The sequence below is a fragment of the Pristis pectinata genome, chromosome 19 (genome assembly GCF_009764475.1).
Source record: "Pristis pectinata isolate sPriPec2 chromosome 19, sPriPec2.1.pri, whole genome shotgun sequence".
NCBI classification, from domain to species: domain Eukaryota; kingdom Metazoa; phylum Chordata; class Chondrichthyes; order Rhinopristiformes; family Pristidae; genus Pristis; species Pristis pectinata.
The window spans coordinates 388,973-412,071 of NC_067423.1; the positions used below are offsets into that span (position 1 = coordinate 388,973).

Sequence of the window (23,099 nt, forward strand, 5' to 3'; positions counted from 1 at the left end):
ATCTTGAGCAATTGCTTATAAGGCTTGATTGCTTTTATTTAATTTGTAACTTGCTGACCATATGATGGATGATTCAAAGACCAGACCCATATTCTTTTCTTCATTTTCATTCCAATTCCCAAATCGGTTTCGGGCCTGCATGTTCCTGTTAGGGTGAAGGGCAAGGCTGGTTGACATGAGATATTGAGGCTCTGGTAAAGAAAAAGAGGGAGGCATATACTGTGCATAAGCAATAGGGAACTAGTGAATCTCTTGATGACTACAAGAAGTGTAGGAGGGCAAAAGGAGGACATGAGAAGGATCTGGCACGCAAGGTGAGGCAAAATCTCATGAGATTCTTCAGGTATATTAAGAGTAAAAGGGAGGGTAAGGAGAGAATAGGTCCTCTTAAAGATCGGCATGGCCATTTGTGTGTAAAACTAAAGGAAATGGGTGAAATTTTTAATGAATATTTCCTATTCAGTTCCTGCTTACACCTTATGTATGCTGCCTTCTTCCTAACTAGTTGTTCCACCTCTCTCGTCACCCATGGTTCCTTCACCCTGCCATTCCTTCTCTGCCTCACCGGGACAAATTTATCCCTAACATCCTGCAAAAGATCCCTGAACATCGACCACATCTCCATAGTACATTTCCCTTCATCCCAATTTACACTCCCAATTTCTTACCTTGTAGCCTCATAATTCACCTTTCCCCAATTAAATATCTTCCCGTCCTCTTTGCTCCTATCCCTGTTCATGACAATTCTAAAGGTTATGGAGGAACGGTCACTGTCCCCCACATGCTCACCCACCGATAGATCTGTCACCTGACCCGGTTCATTACCTAAAACTAGATCTAATATGGCATTCCCTCTAGTCGGCCTGTCAACATACTGTAACAGGAATCCATCCTGGACACACTTAACAAACTCTGCCCCATCTGAAGCTTTGGCACTAAGTAGGTGCCAATCAATATTTGGATAGTTGAAATCTCCCACTATAATAACCCTGTTATTTTCACATCTTTCCAAAAACTGCCTCCCAATCTGCTCCTCAGTATCCCTACTGCTACCGGGGGGCCTATAGAATACTCCCAGTAAAGTAACTGCTCCTTTCTTGTTCCTAACTTCCACTGATATTGACTCTAGAGAGGATCCTTCTACATTATCTACCCTTTCTGCAGCTGTAAGTGTCCCTGACCAGTATCACCACCCCTCCTCCTCTTCTCGCCCCCTCCCTATCCCTTTTAAAACACTGAAAACCAGGAATATTCAATATCCATTCCTGCCCTGATGTCAGTCATGTCTCTGTAATAGCCACAATATCATAGTCCCATGTACTTATCCAAGCTCTCAGTTCATCTCCCTTATTCCTGATGCTTCTTGCATTTAAGTAAACGCACTTTAGCCCATCCACATTACTTTTGTAGCATGTACTCTGCTTCTCCTTCCTCAAAGCCTCTCTACCTGTCAGATCTGACTTTTCCCCATCCCCTTCTTCCTCTGACCTACTCCTCTGGTTCCCTTCCCCCTCGCAATCTAGTTTAAACCTTCCTGAACCACCCTAGCAAACCTGGCTGCAAGGATATTGGTCCCCCTCGGGTTCAGGTGTAACCCGTCCTCTCTGTACAGGTCCCACCTTCCCCAGAAGAGATGCCAATGATCCAAAAATCTAAAACCCTCCCTCCTGCACCAACTTCTCAGCCACACATTTATTTGCCATCTCCTCCTATTCCTACCTTCACTATCGTGTGGCACCGGCAGCAATCCTGAGATCGCTACCCTTGAGGTCCTGCTCTTCAGCCTTCTGCCTAGCTCACACTTTTCAGGACCTCATCCCTCTTCCTACTTATGTCGTTGGTACCAACATGAACCACGACTTCTGGCTGTTCTCCCTCCCGCTCTAGAATCCTGTGGACCAGATCAGTGACATCCGGGACCCTGGCACCTGGGAGGCAACATACCATCCGGGATTCATGCTCACTGCCGCAGAACCTCCTATCTGTTTCCCTGACTATCGAGTCCCCTATCACTACTGCCTTCCTCTTCTCCTCCCTTCCCTTCTGAGCAGCAGGACCAGTCCCAGTGCCACAGACCTGGCTACTGCTGCTAGGCCCCTGCAGGTCATCTCCCTCAACAGCTTCCAAAGCGGAAAACCTGTTACTGAGGGGAACAGCCTCCGGGGTCCTCTGCTGTATCTGCCTGTTCGTTTTCTTTTTCCTTTTCCCTCCCCTGACAGTCACCCTTCTATCTACTTCCCGGACTCAAGAAGTACCTGTTCTAAGGGGGTTGACCATCTCCTGATGTACCGCGCCTTACCTGCCGACGTCACGCGGCTGCGCAGTCCAGCCCCCACTATTCCCGATTAAAAACTTATAAAACAACTTAAATAAAAACTTTCCCCCTCCCTGATGCTGTGCAGTGTTTGAAGCTGCAACTCCAGCTCATCGATTGTGAGCCCAAGTTCCTCCAGCCTCAAACACTTACTGCAGATGTGGCCATCGTGGACCACAGCAAGGTCCACGGGGTCCCACATCAAGCAGCTGCAGCACACCACCATGTCCTCCATCTGAACTAATTCCTTTTTCCCCCTAGTTTTTCTACTTAAAAATTTGTAACAGATAACAGGTAAACCTTACCTTTACGTACCTACCAGCTACTCACCTGCCTTGCCCATTTACGCCTAAGCCCCTTAAGCCAAAGCCCGACCACTCTGCTCCCTCTCACTCCACTGCCCGCTCGGACGCTGCCCGCTGGATATGGCGGTTTGTTTTTTAAACTGCCCGCGCCTTACCTGCCGACGTCACGCGGCTGCACAGTCCAGCCCCCACTATTCCCGATTAAAAACTTATAAAACAACTTAAATAAAAACCTTATAAAATCTAACCCTTATAATAAAAACCTATTAAAAAAAAGAAAAAACTTATCTGCTCCGAAGTCCCGACGTCTTCCGAAGTGAAACCCACAAAGCCTCTGAAGTTTTTTTTTTCTACCTGCTTTTTAAACTGCCAACGCCTTACCTGCCGACGTCACGCACCTGCACAGTCCAGCCCCCACTATTCCTGATTAAAAACTTATAAAACAACTTAAAAAAGAACCTTATAAAATCTAACCCTTATAATAAAAACCCTATTAAAAAAAAAGATAAGACATCTGCTCCGAAGTCCCGACGTCTTCCGAAGTGAAACCCACAGTAAGTTCTGTTGCAGCTTTATAAAACTCTGGAGGACCTCAGGGGGTCAGGTAGCATCTATGGAGTGAAATGGACAACCGACATTTCGAGTCAATATCCTTCAGCTTGTCCAGATGAAGGGTCTTGACCCGAAACGTCAACTGTCCATTTTCCTCCATAGATGCTGCCTAACCCACTGAGTTCCTCCAATGCTTTGTGTGTTGCTCCAGATTCCAGCATCTACAGTCTCGTGTCTCATCTCTGCACCTACGTCCCATTTGAATTTTCTATGTTTCAATACGATCACCTCCTTCCTCAAAACTGAGTTCAGTTCAGTCTACTTATGCTCTCCTATGTGATAAACCCACCATCCCAGGAATCATCTGACATGTGTATTTGATCCAACCTGAAGATTACCAGATTATTCCTCCTCTCTGGTTTAAATATAGAAAAATTGAAACTAGGAGCAGGAACTATGGTCTCAACATGAAACGTTGACTGTCATTTCCCTCCATAGATGCTGCCTGACCCATTGACTTCTTCCAGTGCCTTTTATGTTACTCCAGATTCTGGCAAGTGCAGTCTCTTGGTCCTCTCTTTATAAAACTCTGGTTTGGCTGCATCTGGAGAATTGCATTCAATTCTGGTCACCCCATTATTGGAAGGATATGGAGGCTTTGGAGAGGGTGCAGAAGAGGTTCACCAGGATGCTGCCTGGATTAGAGGGCATGTGTTATAAGGAGAGGTTGGACAAACTTGGGTTGTTTGCTCTTGAGTGGCAGAGGCTGAGGGGAGACCTGAAAGATCCTCAGATAGGGTCCTCAGCCCTTTACTCTACTCCCTATACACTCATGACTGTGTGGCCAGATTCTGCTCTAACTCCATCTACAAGTTTGCAGATGATACCACCGTTGTAGGCCGTATCTCAAACAGCGATGAATCGGAGTACAGGAAGGAGATAGAGAGCTTAGTGGAATGGTGTCACGACAACAACCTTTCCCTCAATGTCAACAAAACTAAAGAGCTGGTCATTGACTTCAGGAAAAGGGGGTGGTGTACATACACCTGTCTACATCAATGGTGCTGAGGTCGAGAGGGTTGACAGCTTCAAGTTCCTGGGAGTGAACATCACTAACAACCTGTCCTGGACAAACCACGTGGATGCCATGGGCAAGAAAGCTCACCAGCGCCTCTACTTTCTCAGGAGGCTAAAGAAATTTGGTTTGTCCCCTTTGACTCTCACCAACTTTTACTGATGCACCACAGAAAGCATCCTATCTGGATGTTTCACAGCTTGGTACAGCAACTGCTCTGCCCAGGACCGCAAGAAGCTGCAGAGAGTTGTGGGCACAGCCCAACGCATCGCGGACACCAGCCTCCCCTCCTTGGACTCTGTCTTTACCTCTCGTTGTCTTGGTGTAGCAGCCAGCATAGTCAAAGACCCCACCCACCCGGGACATTCTCTCTTCTCTCCTCTTCCATCGGGTAGAAGATACAGGTGCCTGAGGGCACGTACCACCAGACTTAAGGACAGCTTCTACCCCACTGTGATAAGACTATTGAACAGTTCCCTTATACAATGAAATGGACCTATGACCTCACGACCTCACGATCTACCTTGTTGTGACCTTGCACCTTATTGCACTGCACTTTTTCTGTAGCTCTGACGCTTTACTCTGTACTGTTATTGTTCTTACCTGCACTACATCAATGCACTCTGTACTAACTCAATGTAACTGCACTGTGTAAAGAATTGACCTGTACGATTGGTTTGTAAGACAAGTTTTTCACTGTACCTCGGTACAAGTGACAATAATAAGCCAATACCAATACCAATAGAAGTTTATAAAATTATGAGAGGCATAGATAAAGTAGACAGCCGGTATCTTTTTCCCAGGGTCAAAATGACTAATATTAGAGGGCTTGCTTTTGAGGTGAGATGGGGTAAGACCACACTTGGAAAATTGTGTGCAGTTTGGGTTGTCCAGCTATAGGAAGGATGTAATTAAACTGGAAAGAGCGCAGAAAAGATTCAAGAGCGTGTCACCAGGACTGGAGAGCTTGAGTTGTGAGGAGAGGCTGAATAGGCGGACATTTTGCCCTGGAGCGTAGAGGGTTGAGGGGTGACCTTATAGAGGTTTATAAAATTATGATGGACATAGATAAAGTGGATGGCCTTTTTCCTAGGACAGAGAGTTCTAAAACTAGAGAGCAGAGATTTAAGGTGAGAGGGTAAAAATTTAAAAGGTACCCGAGGGAAGTTTTTCACACAGAAGGTGGTGGGTACATGGAAGAATCTGTGAGAGGAAGTGGTAGAGACAGGTACAATTGCAAAGTTTAAAAGATATTTGGACCAGTGCATGGATAGGAAAGGTTTAGAGGGATTTGGAGCCAAACGCAAGCAAATAGGACCAGCTCAGATAGACATCTTGGTTGGCAGGGATGTGTTGGGCCAAAGGGCCTGTTCCCATGCTGCATGTCTTCATGACTCAAAGAGCCTTGTTTATTGGATTGAATACATTGGCACCTGAATGAAGGGATTCCCTTGCTCATGATTCCACAGTGGTGTAACTGGTAGAACTGTTGCCTTACAGCCCCAGTGATCAGGGTTTAATCATGATCTCCAGTACTTAGTTGAAGAGTTTGCACGTTCTCCCTGTGACAACATAGGTTTCCTTTGGGTGCTCTGGTTTCCTCCCACACCCCAAAGATGTGCAGACTGATAGGTAAATTGGCCACTGTAAATTGCCCCTAATGTGAATGAGGTGTAGAATCTGGAGGGAGTTGATGGGAAACTAGGATCAGTGCAGGATTAATGTAAGTGGATGCTTGATGGTAGACCTGCATTTGGTTGGCTGAAGGACCTTTCCTGTAATATATGTGAATGACAATCTGGGACTTCTGTTTAATGATGAGGGTGTCTGTTCTGCTTCTTTTTTTCCAGAACAGTTCAGGTGAGTGCTGGAAAATAAAGTATTGGCTCCAGAAAGCTCCTGTATAATGTCACCTTGTGTACCTGTTGCAATCAAACAAATTTAAACCAGTAGTTCTCTGAAAAAGTGACACCAAGCTCCCAGGGTGGTTGGAATCGGTCCCATAACACTCTCCCTGTTCCTTGAGCTATGGAGAACATTACCCAGATATGAGCAGCAGAGAGTCATAGACTGCATGCAGCTGGACGTGCAGCCTAACTATAGGTATTGGAGCAAACATGGTAAATTATAGCCTGACTTACCAATGTGGCCCAGAGACCACCTGGTGGAATTTTAAGCTGGCTTTGTTTTTGTGATAACTGCTTATGGACATTCATGTGGACATATTGTAGTCCGCGATTTCACCTTGGATACTGAGGTTGTCATGAGAACATGTGAAAAAGAATCATTAGGAGGCCATTCTGCCCCTCATGCCTGCCGTTCAATAAGATCATGCTAGTCTCTTAACTCAGCATTACATTCCTGTACTAACTCCATATTCCTCAATTCCTTTAAAAACCTATTGATCCCTGTCTTGGATATACTCAGCGACCAAGCCTCCAAAGCTTGATTAGAGATTTCCAAAATTCAGTACCCTCTGGGCAAATAAATTTTGCATCTGTGCCCTGAACAGTTGGCCCAGTGACAATAGCAACCCAATAGCAAAGTTACTGCACACTGGTTGGACCACACATGGAATACTGTGTGCAGCTATGGTCGCCACACTATAGGAAGGATGTGGTTGTGTTGGAGAGAGTACAGAGGAAGATTCACCAGGATGTTGACCTTGATTAGAGGATTTTAGTTATGGGGAGAAATTAGAGAGGCTGAGTTTTCCCTGGATTGGAGGAAGTTGAGGGGGTGACCTGATAGAGGTGTATAAAATCATAAGAGCCTAGATAGATAATCTGGACAGATAGTTGGAGTCTTTTTCTCATGGTAGGGGAATCATTAAAAGTGGGCACAGGTTTAAGGTGAGAGGAAGGAGTTTTAAAGGGGATTTGAGGGGAAAGGTTTTTTTATACACAGAGAGTGGTTGATATCTGGAATGTGCTGCCAGAGAAGATGGTGGTAACAGATGAAATCACTGTGCTTAAGAGACATAGAGACATTACCTTAAGTAGGCAAGGCAGAGGAGGAGATGGACCTAATGTAGGTAAATGAGATTAGTGTAGATGGGCAAAAGGGTCACCATGGACATGGTGGGCTGAAGGGTGTGTTTCCATGCTGTACAACTTTATGACCCTTTCTTTTGATATAATCTTTGATCTAGACCCAGCTAGGGGGAAAAAAAATCAACTCTGCATCTACGAAGTGCTAGAGGAACTCAGCAGGTCAGGCAGCACCTATGGGACGGAAATGGATGATCTACGTTTCAGATTGAGACCCCTCAACTGGTTCTGATGAAGGGTCTCGACCCAAACCGCTGACTGCCCATTTCCCTCCACAGATGCTGCCTGACCCGCTGAGTTCCTCCAGCACTTTGTGTGTTACTCCAGATTCCAGCATCTGCAGTCTCTTGTATCTCAACTCTGCACCTACGCCCCATTTGAATTTTCTCTGTTTCAATAAGATCACCTCATTCCTCAGAACTCAGTTCAGCTAAGTCTTGTTATCCTCTCTCATGTGATAAATTCACCATCCCACGAATCATTCTGACACTTACATTTGATTCCTTCATTCATTTCACTGATATAGATCCAACTTGAAGATCACCAGTTTATTCCTACCTTTTGGTTTAAATATGGAGACATTGAAACTTGGAGCAGGAGCAGACCATCCAGCCCTTTAAACCTCCTCCTGTGTGATCACAATTGATCATCCAAATTCAGTCCCTGTTCCTGCTTTCTCCCTGATCCCTTTATCTAATGTTATATTACATAGGATCTAGGAGGAGATAGCTGATTGGATTCATAATTGGCTGAATGGTAGGAAGCAGAGAGTGATGGTTGAGAGTTGTTTCTCAGACTGGAGGCCTGTGTCTAGTGGTGTGCCACAGGGGTTGGTGCTGGGGCTTCTGTTGTTTGTAATTTATATAAACAATTTGGTTGTGAATATACAAGACATGGTTAGTGTGTGGATGATACTAAGATAGGTGGCGTTGTAGATAGTGTATAAGGTTATGAGAAGTTTCAGGGAAATCTTGATCAACTGGGTATGTGGGCAGAGGATTGGTAAATGGCTTTCAATCCAGATAAATGTAAAGTATTGCATTTTGGGAGATCAAACTAGGGTGGGACTTATACAGTGAATGGTAGGGCTCTGGAGAGTGTTTATGGAACAGAGGGACCCAGGAATGTATATGCATAGTTTGCTGAAAGCAGTGTCACAGGTAGATAGGGTGGTGAAGAAAGTGTCTGACATGCTGGCCTTCATTAATCAGGGCAGTGAGTATAAGAGTTGGGAAATTATGTTGCATTTATATAAGACGTTGGAAAGGCCTCACTTGGATTTTTGTGTACAGTTTAGGTCACCCTGTTATACAAAAACTAGAAAGACTTGGGGGCCTGAGTGACAAGTAGAGGTTGTGTAGACTAGGACTTTATTCTCTGTAATGTAGGAGATTAAGGGGTGACCTGATAGAGGTAAATAAGATCATGAGGGGTATAGACAGGGTGAAGACACATAAGCTTTTTCCGGGAGGGGGTGCTAAAAACAAGAGGGCATTGATTTAATATCAGAGCTGAGAGATTTTAAAGGGACATCAGGGGCAGCTTCTTCACAGAAGTGTATCTGGAATGAGCTGCAAGAAATAGTGGTTGAGGTGGGCACATTAGTAACATTTAAAAGTCATCTAGATAAGTCAATGGGACTAGCGGAATAAAGTTTCGGCACAGACTAGAAGGGCCGAATGGCCTGTTTTCTGTGTGTTGTGTTCTATGGTTGTAAGTACACAGATAGGAGAAGTTTAGAGGGCTATGGATCAAACACAGACAGATGGGACTAGCTCGCTGGGCAACAAAGTCAGCAGGGATGGGTTGGGCTGAAGGGCCTGTTTCTATGCTGTACAACTCTATGACTATGACTATTTAGTCACTTGTACCATATCTTTTGAAGTAGAGAAGTCAATTGGTTCTCCATTCTTTGGGTGAGGAAATTTCTTCTCATCTCAGTCCCAAATGGTTTGCTCAATATCCATTGGCTGTGACACCACCTCCTGAATTTCCCCATCATTGGGAACATCCTTCCTCCATCTGGTCTGTACAATCCCATCAGGATTTGATAAATTTCAGTGAGAAAATCTCATTCTTCTAAACTCTAGTGAATATGAGCCAACCATTCCAATCTCTCTTCATATGTCGGTCCTGCCATTAGTCCTATAGTCAATTTTTTGTCCATTAATTAATCATCAGTTCACCTGGTGTTTTACCTCCAATGCAGCAGGCTTTAATCTCGCATAACAACCTTTTGTGTGGCACTTTGTCAATGGCTTTCTGAAAGTCCAATACACCACATCGACTTGTTTACCTTTATCTTTTCTGCTGGTTGCAACTTAAAATGTACCAACTGATTTGTCAAACGTGATCTCCCTTGCATGAATCCATGTTGAGTCCTATTAGTGTTCTCTAAATGCCTGTTAGCATTTCCTTGGTAACAGATTGCAACATTTTCCCAAATATGGATTCCCTTTATGGGCACACAGCCCACAGTGAATGGATTCCATGGCCAAACCTTGTGTAGTGGAGACTCAGAAATGAGCTTTGAAGCCTGTGATTTGTAGCTTTTTATCCTTGTATTTAAAAACATCCTGAAGCATCCTAAGGTGAGATACAGAGAATACATCAGGCAAATATTAAGACTACTCTGAAGAAGCTCTTTCAGTCTCAACGAGCTCAGGGAGTCATCAGACGTCTCAGTTTAGACCTGAGTTAAGCGTCAGTCAAGGTATGACAGGCACCACTTGGCCTGCATCCCAAATGATGGAACTTAGAACTGGTGCACTGCCTGTAGCTGGCTCTATATCACCCAGCACATGGACCACACCAGTCCAGCCTGTCCACAGCTGCCTCCACCACTCCAAAGCAGCTCTGTCGGTGTTGCAGGGTTTTCATTGCCTGTAAACATACTGGAATCCAATGTACAACACTGGAATCATCCCTTCATTCTCATCTTCCTCCTCAGGCTTCTGTTAAGCTGCACCTGTCCGCTGCAGGGAGTCCCTGATGAACTGTAAACTGTTCTCAATGAATACTTCTCTTCAGTATTCACCAAGGAGAGTGGTCTTGATGACGCTGAGCACAGTGTTGGTAAGGGTAATGTTCTAGAGCATGTAAATATCAAGAGAAAGGATGTCTTGGAGCTGTTAGAAAATATTAGGACAGATAAGTCCCTGGGGCCTGACGGAATATTCCTCAGGTTGCTTCGTGAGGTGAGGGAGGAGATTGCTGAACCATTGGCTAGGATCTATGAGTCCTCGTTGTCCACGGGAATGGTACCGGAGGATTGGAGGGTGGCAAATGTTGTCCCCTTATTCAAAAAAGGTAGTAGGGATAGTCCAGGGAATTACAGACCAGTGAGCCTTACGTCTGTGGTGGGTAAGCTGCTAGAAAGGATTCTAAGAGATAGGATCTATGAGCATTTAGAGAACCATGGACTGATTAGGGACAGCCAGCATGGCTTTGTGAAGGGAAGATCTTGGCTCACAAGCCTTATGGGGTTCTTTGAGGAGGTGACCAGGAAGATTGATGAGGGTAGTTCAGTAGATGTGGTCTACACGGATTTTAGTAAGGCGTTTGACAAGGTTCCGCATGGTAGGCTTCTTCAGAAGGTCAAAGGCCAAGGGATCCAGGGAGGCTTGGCCGTGTGGATTCAGAATTGGCTTTCCTGTAGAAAGCAGAGGGTTGTGGTGGAGGGAATGCATTCAGATTGGAGGGCTGTGACTAGTGTTGTCCCACAGGGATCAGTTCTGGGACCTCTACTTTTTGTGATATTTATTAATGACTTAAATGAGGGGGTGGAAGGGTGGGTTAGCAAGTTTGCAGATGACACAAAGATTGGTGGTGTTGTGGATAGTGTGGATAGCTGTTGAAGCTTACAGAGAGATAAAGATAGGATGCAGAGCTGGGCTGACAAGTGGCAGATGGAGCTCAATCCGGAGAAGTGTGAGGTGGTACACTTTGGAAGGACAAACTCCAAGGCAGAGTACAATGTTAATGGCAGGATTCTGGGCAGTGTGGAGAAGCAGAGGGATCTGGGGGTTCATATCCACAGATCACTGTAAGTTGCCTCACAGGTGGATAGGGTAGTTAAGAAAGCTTATGGGATGTTAGCTTTCATAAATCGTGGGATTGAGTTTAAGAGCCACGAAGTAATGATGCAGCTTTACAAAACTCTGGTTAGAGCACACTTAGAGTACTGTGTCCAGTTCTGGTCGCCTCATTATAGGAAGGATGTGGAGGCGTTGGAAAGGGTGCAGAGGAGATTTACCAGGATGCTGCCTGGATTAGAGAGTATGCATTATGAGGAGAGATTAAGGGAGCTAGGGCTTTACTCATTGGAGAGAAGGAGGATGAAGTGAGACATGATAGAGGTATACAAAATATTAAGAGGAATAGATAGAGTGGACAGCCAGCTCCTCTTTCCCAGGGCACCAGTGCTCAATAAAGAGGACATGGCTTTAAGGTAATGGGTGGGAAGCCCAAGGGAGATGACAGAGGGAGGTTTTTCACCCAGAGAGTGGTTGGTGCATGGAATGCGCTGCCTGGGGTGGTGGCGGAGGCTGATACGTTGGTCAAGTTCAAGAGATTGTTAGATAAGCATATGGAGGAATTTAAAATAGAGGGATATGTGAGAGGAAGGGTTTAGATAGTCTTCGGTGTGGTTTGAAGGTCGGCACAACATGGTGGGCCGAAGGGCCTGTATTGTGCTGTATTGTTCTATGTAACTTCCTCGGGGACATCCCAGGCAGCAAAACATGCTCAACCTATGAAAGCAGTGAGTCTCTGTAGCCCACTCGATGCCTCCGAAGTTAATAACAAACTTTGTCCTCGGCATGGCTGACTGCCCCCACTTTTGGCATCCACTCCTTCCCCCCACCCCACCCCCCCACATCCCACCTACCTTTAATGCTTGAACAGATTCAAGTGTCCTTTGACCTCTTCTAATAGAAAGGTGCTTCCCTTCTATGCATCATCTCACACTCACCAGACACCCTTCCTGAACTTCACCTTTGTTGTAATTGTCCACTCTTTCAGAAACCACAGTGACAGGAAAATATCATGTGGTCAGATCATTACATTCTGCATTTACACTAATTGTTAACCACAGTGAAATGGCTGTTGCCAGTTAGTACTGCTACAACATGCTAGTCTGATTGGCTGAAGTATCAAAAACATTTTCATAACAATCTATTTCATTACTAGTGACATTTCACGTTACAGACAATGAGAAATTGTAATGTGGCCGAATGCTTACCATGTAGCTGTCGCTATATTGGAAATGTAATCTAGAGCTTTCTTCTGCTGTAGGACTCAGTGGTTTGGGGTCAGACATGGATCGCTGCATCACCTTGATGGTCCTAGGGCTTAGAGGCTGACCCTTAGGCAGTTCTGGAGCTGTTAGTTTCTGTGAGATTATGTCCACTGAAGAGGATTTATCATAGGGCTCAAACACAGCCTCTAGTTCTTTGTTTGGAGACATTGGTGAGATTGGTGAGTACAATACCTTGGGAGATTTGGGGGGGGAGGGAACAACTTGAAATGATGAATCTGCTCGAAGATGAGTTGAATATCCAATTTCTAATGGTGTTGGGCGTTTTTTGTCAGATTTTTGTGGGGATGCTGTCGCGATGACCTTACTGCTCAAGTATGGGGGACTTTGCCCATCAGAATCTGCCTCAGTCTGGCAACCTAAGCTTTCACCTTTGTAAGTTTTCTCTGGAGCTGAAATGTGCTTCACAATTTCTATCTTGGACTCAATTCGAGCCCTTATTGAAGGTGTCCTTATTATTCCTTCAGGTTCTGTTTGAACAGAAATTTCAGCTACAGTCTGCACTGCAATATTGGAAAGTTTTGTCAACTGCAAGCGCTTTGCTTTGTCCAACTCTGCACCACCGTCAGCGTACTTTCCCCCACGAGACTTGCGTCTTCTAGTGGGAATGTCCCAGTCCTCCTGATTATCTTCATCATCTGTCTGAACACTGGAATCCACACTCTTTTTTGATCTTCTTCTTCTACTGGTGTAGGATCTTTCTGTTCCTTCTTCATCATCAGTTTGGACTCCACTGTCAACTATCTTCTTGTACGATTTTGACTCTTGCATACCTTCATCCAGATCATCTGTACACTGAGCTCGCAGCCTCGGCATGGAGCTTCTCTTTCTCAGTGGCCTTCCTTCCCGCACATCCACATCTTTCAAAGACATTTCTGATACTGAGCTCGGCAGGCAGGGCCGAGGCATGTGCTGAGGAATTCCATCTGACTGAACAGCATACCATGACTGTGTCTGCGGCACCTCATGTCCCATCACAGCTGAGACTGAGGTACTGGCCTCTTGGGCATGCCAGAACTGACCATTGTCTGCTGTAGTGTACTGGGATTCTCGAATTGCTTGATCTGCAGATGTCTGGGGTGTGACCACACCGGAGGGATCATAACTGTACTGGTATATCTGTCGGATCTTTTGCTCCTCAAGTTGTTGTTGCAGTTGCTGCTGTAGCTGTTGTATTTGTTCGAGCTGCATCTGCTGCTGGGCTATGGTTTCTTGCTGCATCATAAACTGAGCTTGACGTTCCTCTTCTTGCTGATACAGGAGTTGCTGTTTCATAGTCTGGAGCTCCTGAAGTTCCCGCTGAACAATGAGCTTTTCCTGCTCTCGGAATATCTGGATCTCATGGCGCTCTCGCTCAAGTTCTTCAGCTAAACGGATCTGCTTCATCTTCTCAAACTCCAACATTTCTCTTTCCATCAGCAAATGTTTGTTCTCTTCAGATGTAGGTGAAACAACAGGTGACAGTTTGGGAACTGCTGGTGAGTCAATGTCTTGTTTCTGCATGTAATCAGTTTCAGATGGCATGAAGCTGCCTCTTGAAGAGGAGTCTGGATGTGTGGCTGCAATCATTGTTATGTGGGGTCCACTTTGCAGTGGTTCCGTGCCAACAGATTGAAAGGTTGAAGTATCTAAGCCTAGTGGAAGCCCAACACCTAGTTCTCTGCCTATTTTAGCTGGCTGACTATGGGGTAACCCAGATATTGAAGGTGAGGTTTCGCTGGTATGGAGACTAAGGGACTGGCTGAATATTGAACCTGGCTGGGTAGTTATTGCAAAAGTGGACGGGATTGGAGTTGCCACAGAAGAATAAACAATGCCACCAGAAGATCGTAGAACACTTGGCATGCCATAGTGGCTTCCTATAGTTGGTATTATTCTTGCTTGAGAATATTGTGGCAGCCCAGCTGGTCTTGTCTCTGGATAGCTCAGTGCTCCCTTGCTGAGGTGGTCTTGAGGCTGAGTACAAACTGCAGAATAGTCCATTAATTCACCTGTAATCATAGGGTCAGAAACACAGCTCATTCCAAGATACTGAAATTGATATGTGGGGATCATCATTGGCATTCCATCCAGGTGATGAAAGCAATGTGCATGCAGTTCTTCGTTATCATGAACAGTTGCAATTGGATATGAAGCAAAAACAAGCTGAAAACAAAACATGCAGACACATGCAGGCAGCCGTACGCATAATACAAAAAGATGAAACAAATGTCCTCGTGCTCAATATTCTGGGACCAAATGTAAAGAAAAAGGAATTAGAAATGATGCAAAAAGAAAGCATTAGCCCAACACAAGTTGAGGGAAGCCATGCAGCCTTAACTTTAAGGAGAGATCTGTGGCTTTTTCATACTGACCTGTCGTCAGTTTTCCTGCAGTTAAGTCAACTGCTATATCTGCTGTACCAATGCTGTCAAAGCTGTGTTTGCTCTTGTACAGAAACACACCAGCTTCTGCCAAGTTTGTATCAGACATGGAAGGCTTCATGCTCCCAATTCCTCGGTAACCATGGGGTCCACTACGATCATATACATAGTGGTCGTCTCTGTACCCATAACGATCTTCGGGTAGTGTAGAAGCAGGTTCCTGCACTAAAGAAGAACAACTGCGACCAAATGGAAACTTGTAAACCACATCACAGCAAACGTTTTGTCTTCCTGCCGTCAAATCAACAGGTTTGTCTTCCTCTTCCACAATTGCAGTAACAATTCCAGATGTTAAATCATCAAGTGCCACCATCATTCGATGAGGTTTTGTGGTGCTTAAGTCAACTGCTGCAACCTCTGCAGGTTGTATGTCTACCCATCCATTAGTTGTTCCAGTAGGAGCTATGGTCGATGGCTTTGGAACAGGCCAGCCTGCCAGTGATGCAGTGGTACTACACGTCAGGTTGATTGGAATTTCTTCCATGCTTGTTCCAGCTGGCTGACCATGAGTGATTGCTGCATCATCAAACTTGGCTGTTAGCTGAAGTGGTAATGACACAGCATGTCCCAGATCTACAGGTCCATCAAAAGAGTCGGCAGTAAATGATGCGCTTGTGCTGCAAGGAACTGCAGCTACACTCGTTGCAGGCAATGCCAGGGTGGAAAATGGCATTTGTTCCACTGATCCAGTTGTACTTAGATTCACAATGGCAGGCTGAACCACACTGCCCTGCCGCCCACTGCCAGCATCAACTATCAAATCCTGCCTTCTCCCGTCCACTGAGAATGTTGATAAATCCATCCCGTTATCCGTCATCGCAGAATCCAGAGATGACAAAGTACGAAGATCAATCACATCACTGAGGAATGGGGCTGTGTGATCCAGGGTTCTCTTGGTTTCCTGAAGGTGTGTCTGTTCAGAATATTTACTGTCAGGAGGTATGGATATAGAGACACTCAATGCACCAGTGCTTGGTACTGTATTGTATACCACAGGAACCTGTGTGACCTTAGCCGATAGCTCACGAGCCACTGTTGATATAACACCCTGTGCCAAACTCTGATAGAAATAAACGGTCTCTGTTTTCCCCTTTTCAACTATTTTCTGGGTTTCCAGAGATTGGGTGAAGTGAGCTAAGGATATGGTGGATGGTAAACAGGCGAGACCATGTGATTTTGTCACGGTTGCAGTTAGTTGAGTAGGAGATGATTGACAAGTAATGGATTCCGTCGGTGTACCAGGCTCCGATGGCAAGGTGATTACTACATAAGTAGCTTGGGAGTGCAGAGTTAACTTTGGAGAAGCTTTGTTTGAGAGAGGGGACATGGGAGATGTTGGAGAGGTTAGCTTAAAGTCCCCTGGCGAGGTCAAATTCAAAGACAAGGTTGTGGTTGAGGCAGTAGTTTTTTGCTGTAATTCACTTGGTTGATGCACAGTCAAGGGAAGGTGAGTGAGTGAAGGCTTTGGCGGAATTGCAGGCCGTATTCCGTCTGTTGGTTTTGTAGGGAATCCCAACCCAGAGGGAATAGAGGCTGGTTTAGGAGGGACAGGAGGTGGCATTGCGTGGAATAGCTTTCCATCTGCTGTCAAACTGCTTTGATCTGAGGTATCAGATATACCAGTTCTAACACTAGTGTGTATGGGAGAGCCCAGTCCACAGGTTGGAACTGAAGCCAGGGATGACTTTTTTGGGATGATAAATGGCTTTGGAAAAGTGAGAGGAGGGAGAGGGGGAGGAGGTGGTGGTGGGGGGAATTGCGAGTCTATAACAGATTGCAGTGTTGGCCTTGTGACAAATGGCCCCACTTTAAAAGGAAGAGAAGGATCCCAAGATGTGGTTTGTGGTCGTTGTGGGGCAGTACAGGTGACTGTGGTGAACACTGCCGTGGAGGCAGTGGAAACTGATGCAGTACTTGAGGCAGTTGTAATTTTCTCATTTTCTGACACTGGCACAATAGAAGCCAGTGTAGCTTTAGGTATCGGTTGTGTTGTATCCGGGCCTCCACATATAGTAACACTCACTGAAGGGACAACTTTAGTGTAAGTATTACCTACAATAGATGGTGTAGCTTCTGGTAATGAAGCCACTGCAGCAGAGTTGGGAATCTCAGAACTTTCCAGAGTTGGAGGCACTGAAATAATTACATGATCTGCCATGGTTGCAAGCTCAGAAGGGGCAGTAACAAAATATACATGAGAAGTCCTTCCCACTGCACAAGTTAAAGGACTTGTTGTAACTTTGACAGTAGATGTGGATGTAGGTGCTAAAATGACACTCTCTTCACTTGTGGATTTACCAGCTGTAACAGAATCTTTTGCCTCAACTGGCATAGTGTAGCAAACTGCTGTGGTAACAGTTGAAGGAATTGTGCAGGTAGGTGTGGCAAATGCTGTAGATGTTGCTGTTGTTGATGCCACAGAGCTGGTTGTAGCCTCTGATTTGCTGTGTTTCACAGCCTCTGGGGTATCATGTCCTTTATCGACACAATATTGTTCTGTGTATTCTGTTTCAATGTCCTCTTCTGTTGTAAAGTGCTGTGTAATTTTGACATCTGGGATAGAATGCATCATACCAGCTGTCATTATAGTTTGGGTGGTCCCTGCATCCAGATGTGGCATTGAGGTTGTCAATTCGTCACGTACCCTGGTGGAAGCAGATGGAAATGTTGCCACAGAAATGTGAGTAGCATCTGATTCAGCAGACACAGGGGACTCAGGAGAACTGGGCTGGGTTGGGCTGGTTCCAGGAGTTAATAGTGCCCTTTGTCGCTTCATGAGTTCCTCATATGCAGTGTCAGCGTCTAATAACTGCTTGTCCATGTTTGTGGAAGATTCAATGACCCCTGATGAATGAGTAACAATTACTTCTCCACCAGCTTGCATAGAGGAAAGCAATTGCTGTTGCTGGAGGCTCACGTCTAAAGGTTGTGCGTAACAGTACTGTTTGGTGTCACTGTAAGTGGGTGATTTTTTCATTATTTCTTCATAAATTTCATCTGGACTTCTTAATTTCTTTTCAGCTTCTTGGAACAGTCCAGCACCAGTATCCTGCCCTGTACTTAAGTAATGGTTATCTGTGGTTCCATTATAAGTATCTTCTACTAAAGATTCATATATATAATCTTCAATTAACATGCCCCCATATAAAGGCTCCTTTTCAAATACTTCATCAGGTCCTTTCTGATTCTGAAGTAATTTTGCTTTCTGCATCATTTCTTCATATGCTTCTTCGGCACTCTTCAATGACTTCCGACTAATAGCATCTTCCATAATGTTGCCAGTTTTGTCATCTGTTGGAGAATACAACAAAACCGATGTAGGCAACTTGTAAACTTTCTGGACCTCTAGAATTTTTTCTGGACTTATTTCGAAGCCTTCAGATTCAGACTCAATGCTGGGTGAATATTCAGAGCATGAAGATCGATGTAATTCCTCCATTTCTGCGGCTTGTCGCAGCTCTTCTGTAGGTGAGGCATCTTCAATTGGCGAGAGGTTGCTAGGAGGTGTTTTTGGACGCTCACGTCTTCTCTGAGCTCTCAGCTCATCTTTATCTTTCTTAGATTTCTTTGTTGAACTTTTTCTTTGTTGCTGCTCTAATTCTCGTTGTTTCTCTTGTTCTCGCAGAAGTTCTTCCTCCTCCCGCAATTCTTCTTCTTCAGAAGAGTCTTCAATAGTTGGCAACAACGGACCATGTGATCTGTGCCTAGCCTTCCGTTGCTGTTTACTCTCTCCAAGTACGGTTTTGTGACCTGGGCTACTGTCACTATCTTCATCCAACGATGACACTGATGTGGGTGAAGTACCAGGGGTGAAGCTGGAAGTTGCATGTAGGCTGGATGAACCTTCTCCTCTCGATCTGTCTTCTGGTGAATCAGTCAAGCTTTCCATCTCCAGCTCTGGTTCCTCATCGTAATACAACTCATCCTTTTTGTTCACAGAATCTTCTGTATATTTATTTGCAATAGAACTGTTCAAATCAATTGTTTTGAAACGTCGAAGACCTCCACCAGCTGAGACAGACAACTCTTCATTGTCTTGACTTTTAGTCTCTCTGTACTTTGCATCGGGGCTCTCATCGTACACTTCATCATCGTCATCATCGTGCCACGAGTGCCGTCTCCCTGGATCATCATCGTGACTTGTGCTGCTTTTCTTTGAAAGGCGTCTGTGCTTAACAGTTGATCCTTTGCTCTCAGGGCGCTCTTTTGTACTAATCTCTTTCAGCTGAGCCCTGATGAATTCATCCTCATCAGATCCTGATTCATCTTCTTCTGCACTCATCTCAATAATCTGCTTTCGAATAAATTCTTCTTCATCACCAGAACCGTGGCTGTCACTACTTGACGATCCAACACTGATTGTTCTCTGTCGGTGAGGACGGGGTGAGTGTTCGCTCTCACTGCTGTCCTCCAGAGAATCATACCTCTGTCTCCTCATGGCTGCTTCATCCTGAGAACCATAGGTTTCTCTCATCTCTGTTTTAGACAATGTATCACCATGATTCTCATCCTCCAGAGCTTCTTCATCTTCTTCCTGAATATCTTCCAGATCCTCTTCATCTGAGCTATAAGATTCAGGAGTAATTGGCAAGGTCCTTGGCCTGTGTCGTTCCCTTTCTTGGTCATTATAAAGTCCATAAGGATCTTTGTACTGGCCTGGCTTCTCATTGTTTTGTGTGTTTGCCTGAGCTTCTAGGATTGAAAGTACAGTACTTTCTAACTTGGCAAGGTCAGATGGACTTGAAGGACTACTTTCCTGAGAAACGGAATCTTTCTTCACTGGCTCTTTGAGCAAGTCTTTATCTTCACTTGGAAGGGTGGTTGTAATTTCACCCAGTGAGCTTGATATACCATCAGATGAATAGCCTGTATCACTCAAACCCTGTGGGCTCCTCTGCTGAAGTAATGCAGATGAATCTGATTTGTCTTCCTCCTTCTCCTGTTTAGGAAACATAGTACATTCTTGAATGAAATACAAACAATAAGCACATGAATTTATTCACCTATAACATCGAGGTATTTGTTAGTTTCAATGGCTCATGATCAGAAATGGCAATTGCATCATACTTACAGTTAATAACAGATGGAGCTAATCACAAGTCAATAAAAAAACAATTAAGTTAGCGGACGTACCCTCTGGTGTCAGACAATGGCGACTCAATTCTTGTCTATTGCAGGATTTACACTTTGTTCAGTTTATTAAAGAACAGATTTCCTTTTTCTTTTCAATTAATTCTACGGAAGAAATTTCCAGTGGGATATTATGGGATACCTTTAAAGCTTATATCCGGGGTCAAATTATTTCATACTCTGCTGGATTGAAAAAATGAACTAATAATGAAATACGTATATTAGCTGATAAGATCAAAGAAATCAATAAAAAGTACTCTGATGCTCCTAATTTGGAGCTTTATAAAAGAGAACTGAATTTCAATTACAACATAGTTTATTATTAACATCTCCAATTGAAAATCAATTACTCAAAACTAGGAGTCAGTTTTATATACCTGGTGATAAATCTGGTAAATTGTTGGCCAACCAACTGAAAGCTGCTTCAACTAAACGTCAGATTATTAAAGTTCGTAAACGAGATGGTAATTACACGGTGGACCATGATCAAATTAATAAATATTTTCAAGAATTTTATTCTTCTTTATATCAATCAGAATTTCCCGAGGACCCTACATTAATTCATGAATTTTTAAGGAATTTGAAGACTCTGAAATTATCACTTAATGAAGTTCAATATTAGATGCACCCATTTTGGAGGAATAAATAAAGAAAACAATTTTTTCAATGAATTCGGGTAAAACACCTGGTCCCGATGGGTATACAGCTGAATTTTTAAAATCCTTTTCTGATCTTCTCTCTCCCTGGTTAGGTACAATTTTTAAAGATGTCCTATTAGTAGGTAAATTACCACAATATTTTTATGAAGCAACTATCTCTTTAATTTTGAAAAAGGATAAAGATCCCACTGAATGTGCATCTTACAGACCTATTTCTTTATTGAATGTGGATTCTAAAATTGTTTCCAAAATATTGGCTTCTAGACTAGAAAGGGTACTCCCACAAATTATTTCTGATGACCAGACAGGATTTATTAGGAATCATTATTTGTATTTTAATATTAGGAGGTTAATGAATCTTGTATATACCCCCTCACCTACAATCCCAGAATGTGTAATCTCGCTAGATGCCGAGAAGGCATTTGATAGAGTCGAATGGGAATATTTATTTAACACACTTGAGAAATTTAATTTTATCCAAATTTTATATCCGTGATTAAATTGATTTACCATACACCTATGGATTCAATACTTACTAATAATCAGAGATCCCCCTTTTTTAGTTTTTTTCGAGGCACTAGGCAGGGTTGCCCTTTGAGTCCTTTATCATTTGACATTGCCTTGGAACCCTTGGCAATTGCCTTTCGGAACTCTTTTAACATATTTGGTATTACTCATGGAAAGGGGACCCATAAGATATCCCCATATACAGATGACCTGTTACTCTTTATCTCTAACCCGGAGAAATATATTCCTGCAGCATTATCATTGCTTGCTCAGTTTAGTGGTTTCTCTGGTTATAGATTAAATCTTGATAAGAGTGAACTTTTCCCATTAAATATGAAAGTCCCAATTTATAGGCAATTACCATTTAAATTAGTGACTGATTATTTTACGTATCTGGGTGTTAAAATTGCCAAGAAGCAGAAGGACTTATTCAAAGTTAACTTTTTACCTTTAATTGATCATGTTAAACAATTGTTCACAAAATGGTCCCCATTGTCTCTATCATTGATTGGTCGAATTAACGCGGTTAAGATGAATATTTTACCAAAATTTTTGTACTTATTTCAGGCGGTTCCAATTTTCATTTCGAGATCCTTTTTCGATTCTATTGATTATAAAATTCTTTCAATATATAGCAGAATAAAAATCCAAGGTTAAGTAAGAAATATTTACAGAAATTAAAAAAGGATGGTGGTATGGCTTTGCCTAACTTTAGACCTTATTATTGGGCAATCAATACTAGATACTTAATTTTCGGGGCACAAGATTTAGATGTAATTCAATGTCCTCGATGGGTGTATCTTGAGTATGAATCAGTGCAAAGATTTTCATTAGCTTCTATTTTGGGAGCCTCACTCCCCTTCGCACTTACTAAATTGAGTAAACAAATGATTAACCCAATAGTTAAACATACAATATGAATATGGTTTAAATTTCGTAAGTTTTTTGGATTAAATAAATTCATTTTATCAAGTCCTATCCAATCTAATTTTTTCTTTCAACCATCCAGAATTGACTTAGCTTTTTATTTATGGAAAATCAAAGGAATAACATGCTTTTGTGATTTATTCATTGATAACTGTTCATGCACCAACCACTCTCTGGGTGAAAAACCGCCACCTGACATCTCCCCTGAACCTCCCACCCATAACCTTAAAGCCATGACCTCTCGTCTTGACATTGGTCCCCTGGGAAGGAGACGCTGACTGTCTACTCTATCTATTCCTCTCAATATTTTATATACCTCTATCATGTCTCCTCTCATCCTCCTCCTTTCCAGTGAATAAAGCCCTAGCACCTTAAGCCTCTCCTCATATTCAATACTCTCTAATCCAGGCAGCATCCTGGTAAATCTCCTCTGCACCCTCTCCAACGCCTCCACATCCTTCCTATAATGAGGTGACCAGAACTGAACACAGTACTCTAAGTGTGGCCTAACTAGAGTTTTGTAAAGCTGCATCATCACCTTGCAGCTCTTAAACTCAATCCCGCGATTTATGAAAGCCAACATCCCATTGGCCTTCTTAACTGCTCTTTCCACCTGTGAGGCAACTTTCAATGAACTGTGAATATGAACCCCCAGATCCCTCTGCTCCTCCACACTGCCAAGTACCTTGCCATTTACCCTGTACTCTGCCCTGGAGTTTGTCCTTCCAAAGTGTACCACCTCACACTTCTCCGGATTGAACTCCATCTGCCACTTGTCAGCCCAGCTCTGCATCCTATCAATATCCCTCTGTAAGCTCCGACAGCCCTCCACACTATCCA

At 43.8% G+C, this 23,099-nt stretch overlaps 1 protein-coding gene across 14 annotated transcripts in view; it reads right to left on the reverse strand.

The window, feature by feature from the left end:
* The window catches only part of pcloa (piccolo presynaptic cytomatrix protein a), a 528,901-nt gene that overhangs the window by 314,807 nt on the left and 190,995 nt on the right, over window positions 1–23,099 (reverse strand). For 13 of the 14 annotated variants that reach the window (XR_007957842.1, XR_007957841.1, XR_007957844.1 and 10 more), the window contains exons 5-6: window positions 14,968–19,975; window positions 12,539–14,604 (exon numbers count right to left, since the gene is read on the reverse strand). Coding sequence is in view for 11 of the 14 variants with exons in the window: in XM_052034279.1 (XP_051890239.1) it covers window positions 12,539–14,604; window positions 14,968–19,975 (7,074 nt within the window). In the remaining 3 variants the exon portion in view is untranslated. The remainder of the gene's footprint in view (window positions 1–12,538; window positions 14,605–14,967; window positions 19,976–23,099) is intronic. The other variant, XM_052034276.1, reaches the window with a different exon arrangement.